This window comes from Gossypium hirsutum, chromosome D03, assembly GCF_007990345.1.
Source record: "Gossypium hirsutum isolate 1008001.06 chromosome D03, Gossypium_hirsutum_v2.1, whole genome shotgun sequence".
In the NCBI taxonomy this organism is placed as follows: domain Eukaryota; kingdom Viridiplantae; phylum Streptophyta; class Magnoliopsida; order Malvales; family Malvaceae; genus Gossypium; species Gossypium hirsutum.
Window position 1 is genome coordinate 50,296,810 of NC_053439.1, and position 7,872 is coordinate 50,304,681.

The following is a 7,872-nucleotide window of genomic DNA, read 5'->3' on the forward strand; positions in this document are numbered from 1 at the left end:
TTAGAGAAAAATTAAAATTTTTTTAAAAAAATTAAATAAGAACTTGGTTTTGATATCTAAAATAATAAAAACTTAATCAAAATTATACATTTTCGATTCGTCTAGGATGAACGCTTCGACCAAGTAATCTTCTCTGCAATCCTCAAACTCACGTCTACCGACTGTGGGTTCATTTCGAATCAGAAATCTTTCACAAAAAATTACTTATGGGATAATTTCGCTATTTCTCTAAATCTTTGGGCCAAATTATAAATAACAAAATATCTCTATAATTTTTCTGAAATAATCTCTTTTGAGAATTTTCTCTCTACAATTTTATCTTAAATTTAAGTGTGTGAAAAATAATGACTCAAGACTCTCTATATATAATGAAAGTTTAGAAAGTTCAACTATAATTAAACTTAATCACTTTAATATTAAATTAATAAATACTATTAAGATAAATGGTAAATTAAATTTAATATTAAATATATTAATATAATATTATTTTTGAAATAGTTAATCTAAAATTAAATTCTCTAGTAGAGTCTTAGTAGGAGTGTAATTCTTCCACTGCTCAACCACCGAAGGCTCAACGTCGCCAACCATTTTTTAGCTATCGAAATGCCGCTGTCGTAGCCACCAGCACCCCGAGCTGGTTCAGGTCCTGTCGATTCGGTTCGAACCAATTATATCATGCCACATCAGCCTTATTTTTTTGATTTTAATATTAATATTAATTAATAATTAATATTAAAAAAACTCTCCCCCGCCCTCTCTCGGCTCCCGCCCACTGCCACCGCTCTCCCCTCTCTCTCCCTCTCCCCCACCGTTCCTCTCTCCTCCCCTCCCCCACTAGCTGCCTGGATGGATTCAACTGAATCTATAAGACATAAGCATCACATAAATCATTAAATTAAGAAAATTATCTCCAACATATGTCCAAAATAAAGAAAGAGAAAGTATGACAAGAGAATAAGCAACAATGTAAAATTACAGGAAACCTGGGAGGAAAGAGCGATGGTGGGAGGGGAGAGCGGCCATGGTGGGAAGGGGGCGGGAAGAGAAATATTTTTAAATATTAATATAATTATTTTTAATTAATATTAATATCGATATAAAATTATAAAATAAAAATATTATTGGTCAATGATTTTTTTTAACGTGTTAAGATTTGGGATGATTTAAGTTCTGCCAAAAAAAATATCAAATGTTGAGAAAAAAATATAATTTGAAGTGCAATTTGTGAATAAAACCTTTAAATAAATCTTCTAATTGAATCTTACAGTAATCTAATCTTTCTACCAGTCAAATGCTTAACATACCGAAAACATTTGAAGAAGGTTTAAACACTATATGTGCATAAACTTAAATATATAGTTTTTGAGTTATAATTTAAATATACTTAAATCTAAGCAATTTGAATATACTCCATATCAAATGACAATAAACGCTCAAGTTAGTGATTAAACCAATAAAAAAAATTAACTAATACACTGTATTAATACTTTTTTAAATTCCAATAAAAATGATCAACGTAAATTTTGGTTATTTATAAGAGAAAACTACCAGACATGGTGGGAATAAAGTTACCTAAAACAAAATATAACAATATAAAAAGAAAGATGCATGCATGGCCAAGAAATAATATTAAAAGAAAAGGTAAAATGACAAGATTATATAAATATTCTGCAACTAAAAGTACTTCAAATTTCATATAAAGTTTGCACAATGTACTCCATTGTGTATGCTCAAATCACTATAAAACCGGAATGGAAGCCAGCCTGCTCTGAGAATTTTCTCATCCTCAACTCTAAATAATTTGGAGGTTCGAACGAAATAACTCAGCCATAGTAGATGGATACCTGAGGAATGTCGATATCATTGTCATCATCATCCTCGCATGCCACCACCACATCCAGGTGGGATCGGTAAGGAGGCAATTCTGCCTTGGCAATTTCCCGAGCCACGTCAACTACTTTCTTGTCCAATCTCTCTTTGTGTCTCGGGAACATGCTGTTGAAGAGCAGGCAACTTCCATATGATATACTGTAAGCATTCAAACCCTTATCTTTAAGCCATTGAATGAGTTCCCTCAATGTCGGATTATCTTTCAAGATCCATCGGTCCCATACTGTCCAGCTCATGTCACGGTGTTTCATGACCTTGGGTGGAACTGGCTCGGCCATAGAGAATAAAGGCAGTGCTAAGTTTGCGAATGTGTTTCGATAGTCTTCCACTTTATGTGCTCCGTCCAGAACCTTGTATAGCTCGAGGCAGACAAGGCCAGTCGCCATAGCGGTGGATGTGGCAATTGCTGGTATGATTCTCCCTGCAATGAACTTGGCTTTAAGCTTATCCACCTCAGGAATACTATAGTTCCTTGCCCTCATGTTGGCAAGCCCAGCAATAAGATCCATGTGATAGTTTGTATCATCATCCTGCAATTCATGGAATTACATTAGCATCAATCACACTAACACTACCACAAAAACTCCTCAAAGTTCCTTTCCTACTAATCAGTTGTATACCAAAATCCCCAGCCTACCACAACCAGATTAGACAACATTGACTAACCGTCTACCATGACAGCTATAAAATGTTTCTACAAATTATAATCCAGAACAAGTAGAAAAAGATTATTATAAGATATCAAAACAAATAAGATGCAAGCAAACCTTTTCGAAAGAGATTGGTTTCATCCTGAATCCTGATGGCAGATTGTTCCTACAAAGTTCCAATTTGAGGAGTAATTCATTAATAACAGCTGCATCGTCCACAGAGGCAGTGGAAAGACTTGCGGCCTTCTCATCTGTCTCAATTTTCACACCTTCCCTTGGCTGGAAATCAGGTACTATTACTTTATCGACTGCCTCAGACAACATCTTAGGATTCTTGACCCAATCGGGGACTGAGATACCAAATGTTTCGGCCCTAAGAATAGATGCTGCAATAATGAAGTTGAGATGGCTAGTATCAGCAGCTGAAAACTGAAGTGGATGTGGGAATCGTTTTGGAGCAGACCAGAAGGGAGCACCGGTGCTGGTTGCAGCTTCTTCAGGAAATGTAAATATCAACTGCTTGACCCGGTTAACGAAATAATCTTCAAACCTGAATACAGAAGCAGCATAATGTCATATCTCCAAAAATTAAGTTAAATAAAGCACTTTCCTCAACCATTTGGAGTACTACCTTAAGCGAGCCCAGGTGATGCAATCCTGGAATGTCTCACATTTTTCACGGTCAAGGCACTCAAGGACGCGTTCTAAGTTGTCCTTAGCCTGAGCATCACCAGCATTTTTCATTGAAGAGGCATATTCAACCGGGTTGGATAGATAGGCATTCACTTCAGCAGGAGTTTTCTCGAGCAAGCCCTCAAACTCGGATCGGGCCCATGTCAAGCAGTGGTCAATATTGTGTGGAAATGAGTGCACAGTGCACATGGGTGCTTGTTTCTCAGGTGGGTCTCTTGAGGCACCATAGTTCTCAGTTAGATGAGGAATCACCATTTGGGTGTTGCATTTAGCACCAAGAGTTCCTGATTCAAGAAGAGGTTTCTGGAAATATAAGCACCTCTGATCAACATACAGCCTAGCATTGACATTATCTAATGCATTAATGACCACTGTTAGTTTCTCCCAGAAGGTGTCATTAAACACGCCCTCAGTTTCAGGACCCACACGGTTTTGCAAGGCTTCGATTTTAAGCCGAGGGTTGATAGATGCAGCTGCAGAAGCAGCAACAGTTGATTTAGCTTGCCCAATGTTCCAATCCCGGAACAAAAACTGCCTGCTGAGGTTGCTCTTCTCAATAACATCATCATCAGTGATTGTTAGCTTGCCCTGACTACCACATGAAACGCCCATCAATGCTAAATTTTTCAAGAATTCACAGCCAAGTGCCCCAGATCCAACCATAAACACTTTCGCATCCTCCAGCTTTTTCTGAAGCTTGGAGCCAAAAACCGATATTTGTGCATCATAACGGCTATTCAATGGTTTAAAATCACTGGGGTCCAAGGGCTCAGCAGGAAGAGACTCCACTGAGTCAAAATAGAAGAACTGTTGAAAACAAAGTGATCTACAGTTAATTTCCCACTACAAATGGAGCTTGAAGCAATCAAAGCTATATATATGCTGTGAAAAAATTCAAAATTAAATAAGTTGAACAAACAGCCCAGACCAAGTTTCTTGGGGAAATAAAAAAAAAGCCAGACACTCTAATTAGCAAAGCCTCCAATTATCATAAAACCAAACTGCCTGTTCTAACAGATTAATATTAAGAGGTTCTCAAACAAACTAGGTCCACAAATTTGCTAATAGATGGACTTAAAAGTTCCAACAGCATAGGCAAAAAGACTAATAGACATGCACATGTAGAGCACATGCATACAACAAAGAGAAACATATGAGTGAGTGAGAGAGAGAGAGAGAGAGAGAGAGAGTAATTTCTACCAACCTGAAAAAGAGGATGAAATTTTCCAGAACATGCTTTGACAACCTCTTGTCCCACAATTCCTCCAAACATGGCAGCCATGGGATTCAGTACTGCCTTGGCACCAAAGGCAAATTGCCTCAGAAGCTTGGGATTAATATCTTCCACTTTCCCCTCTCCAAGGCACTCATTGATATTAGCAGCAATTGATGCAAGCTTCTGGGCATCCTCTTCTGATCCAGCAACAGGAAAGCGGCCAAAATCAGAAATAAATTTATCCAGGGCTTGGAATGCTATGTGCAGGAGAAGGGGGCGGTCAAACTTTGCAAAGTCACTTAGAAGGAAATCACCAGGTTCTTTAAGTGCTTCTCTCAGTGGCTTGAAGTTCAACATTTTGGGTTGTTTCACCTGTGTTACAATGCCACCTTTCACATATGTACCAAAAGCTGTGGTGTTCTCCTCAAGAGTAAATGAGTATGGCCTAGCACTTTTAATCTTCCTTGGCTTTCCATCATTAAGTTCCGTCATTCCATGAACTTCAGAAAACACAACAAGATCCCCGTCCTGGAACTCCAGCCTTTCATCATCAACACATGATACTAGGGCAGGATTGTCATTGCTGATGGATGCAATTATACCCGTGTGTGGTTCCTCTCCATCAACATCAAAAACGGTAAACGCAGGACCAAAGTCACAAAAGACAGTACCAAAGAGGCCTCTTACTTCAGACTTGATGAAGGAAATGGGAGGTTGATGGTTATGGCAGTAGTCATTAAACTCAATGGCTTTCTCAAGACTAATATCAGTGAATACAACAGCCTGGATTGATTAGAAAAATAAAAATCTCAAAAAGATCGACACAAGGAAGAAAACATAACACAGGAAAGCACACAAAGGAATCCATGATGGCACAAGCCTAGACTTTAGTAAACAAATATTATTCTTCCAAGTTCCATATCCCAATCTCTGGTTTACTAGCAACTCTAGTAGAACAATTAGTTAACAAATTACATTTTTATCCCCAATGCTAGGATTCAGCAGTAACAACAAAAATCACATAAAAATTTAACTTAGGCAAGAACTAGGCCCATCAATGAGAGACTTAAGTGAGGCAACTACCTGGAAATTTGAAAGTTGTTCTTTTGTCAACTTTGTTGTTAAGGTAGAAATGACAACAGCATTGTTTAGCTCCTGCAACTTCTGCACAGAAGCAAGTGCCCTGTTCTTACCAACATCATCCTCAGAGAATACAAAATTACTGGACAACTCCCACAGCTCCACCACTCCTTCATCATGCAAGGTCACAGACTTGACACCAGCAAGAATGAGATTCTTTGCTGTAGAAAGCAAAAACCACAGTGAAACAATAAAAAATCCGGCAGTCATAGCTTAACACTGCAAATATTAAACTCAAATCAAATTAAAGATTAGTACACTATACCCCTGCAGTGGAGTTCATATGCTTGTGACATGTTTGTTTAACATTAACTTAATAATCTGATTTATTTATTAATAGTTAGGCACACAGAAAGCATATAAACCAGCTTGTCTGGTTTAAACTTCACTGACAATATAAAGACAATAATCCATAAATTTAAACAATTGTTTACTACATACTACAAAACAAAGAAAGGCATGTCTTGAACTGAATACACAGATTCGTTCTCAGAACCCACAATGACACATTAATGAAATTAAAACATCAAAGTCGAATTCAACATGCAGCACTAAAGCAAATTGCCGAAGAACGACAAAAGAGAAAACACGAACAGAACAGTCAGATAACATTTTAAAAAAAAAGTGCCACATAAAAACACAAGAAAATCTGGGAAAAAAAGTATAAAACCATTACCAATTTCAGCACCGAGCCCCTGCATCCCCGAGACGAGTACATTAGAGGCAAAAAGCCGCCGCATCGTCTCGCGGCCATACACGGCAAGCTGCCTACTGTGCAGATCCTCGTCTATATCATTATGATTCGAGTCACCAGGAGCCATGGCTGGCTCGACCACGCTACTGCTACCGCTACTGTTCCTTATGGCAAAGGTGTCGTCGTTAACTGTCGAATCAGCTGCAGCGGTGTCAGAGATACGATGCCTCTTGACCGGCGACGTGACGGAGACGTATTTTATAGTGTTGCTGTTATTGTTGTTTTCAGTCTCTCCTTCTACAACGTCTCCTTGACCTTCTCTCTTTCTAGGAAGCATATAGTGCAGTAAACTGCCGAAAATACCACAAATGTACACACAATTTCACATCATCATCCATCTCAAACATATCATTTCAAAAAAAAGAAGGATCCGTAAACCCTAAGCCTAATCTTAACATGATTATTCTTTTTTTATTATCCCACCAATTAGAAGAATGAAAATAAAAAAAGAATTAAAAGACGTACCGATTAGAACACTGATTAAACAAATTCTTAAAGAATCGGAAAGAACGGAGGAGAAAGATTTAAAGCGATGAGAATTATTTTTGCAGTACGTTTATGGTTCAAGTTGTGAGGAAATGAGAATGGGGGTTTGGGGCTGATATATAAGGAGAAATGAAGGAAGGGTATTTATGGATTTGCAGTGAGGCTTAGGGTTTTTAGGCCATTTTGGGCTTTGGGCAGCAAACCAACCATTCATCTTTTGAAAGAGACGAAAGGAGAGTATAGGAAGTTTATTTACTCATGGGGAACTACATTTTGAATTGTTTGTCAAAATTAACCCTGATACATTAATTTAAGACAAAACTTACTTGTCATATAACCAAGCTAAGTTTAATTTTATGGTAACTCGCAACTATGGTTGAATTTTTAAAATATTTTAATTATGTTATCTACCAATTATTCTATTAGCCTAATGTTAGCCATTCGGATTTATTTAAGGTTAATTAAATAATAAATACATCTATATTTCTATATAATTTAATATGTTAAAAAAATATTTCATTAAAATTTAGGAGATTATTTTTTTAATTTTTAGATTCAAATTATTTATATAATATATAAAATCACAAGTTCAAAAATAAAATTTAATAGTAAAAACTGAAGTAAAATAAAAATGGTAATAATTATATATTTAAAAATAATTATAATTTAATTTACAATTATTAATTAAAAAATATTGTGTTAATCAGCTATTGTTTGGAATAAGGTTATTTTGCATTAATTAACTAAAATAAAATTATATTATACGTTGAATATGTAAAAATATGTTAATTATGATTTGGAACTTTTTTGAATTAATAAGTAATTATTTTTAATTATTTTCAATAATTCAAATAAAAATATTATTTTACCTTAATTACTGTAATTATAAATATAAAATTTAAAAACTTATTAAATATTAAAAGTGTAATTCATGTTGCATGTTACATTAAAATTTAATTCATGAGATAAATACATACATGTTTAAAATTTGATTTATGTGCTTTATGTTTCACTTTATATTCGAGTTAACATTTAGTACTCAA

At 35.9% G+C, this 7,872-nt stretch overlaps 1 protein-coding gene across 1 annotated transcript; it reads right to left on the reverse strand.

Annotated features, from left to right (window-relative positions):
* Positions 1-1,629: 1,629 nt before the first annotated feature.
* On the reverse strand, positions 1,630-6,828 carry LOC107927103 (ubiquitin-activating enzyme E1 1). The gene is made up of 7 exons (XM_041090422.1): positions 6,809-6,828; positions 6,266-6,633; positions 5,533-5,750; positions 4,438-5,232; positions 3,172-4,040; positions 2,658-3,090; positions 1,630-2,420 (listed from the first exon to the last, which is right to left on the reverse strand). Exons 2-7 carry the CDS (start codon positions 6,618-6,620, stop codon positions 1,824-1,826), a joined length of 3,267 nt encoding a protein of 1,088 aa, XP_040946356.1. The 5' UTR covers positions 6,621-6,633; positions 6,809-6,828; the 3' UTR covers positions 1,630-1,823.
* Positions 6,829-7,872: the final 1,044 nt, after the last annotated feature.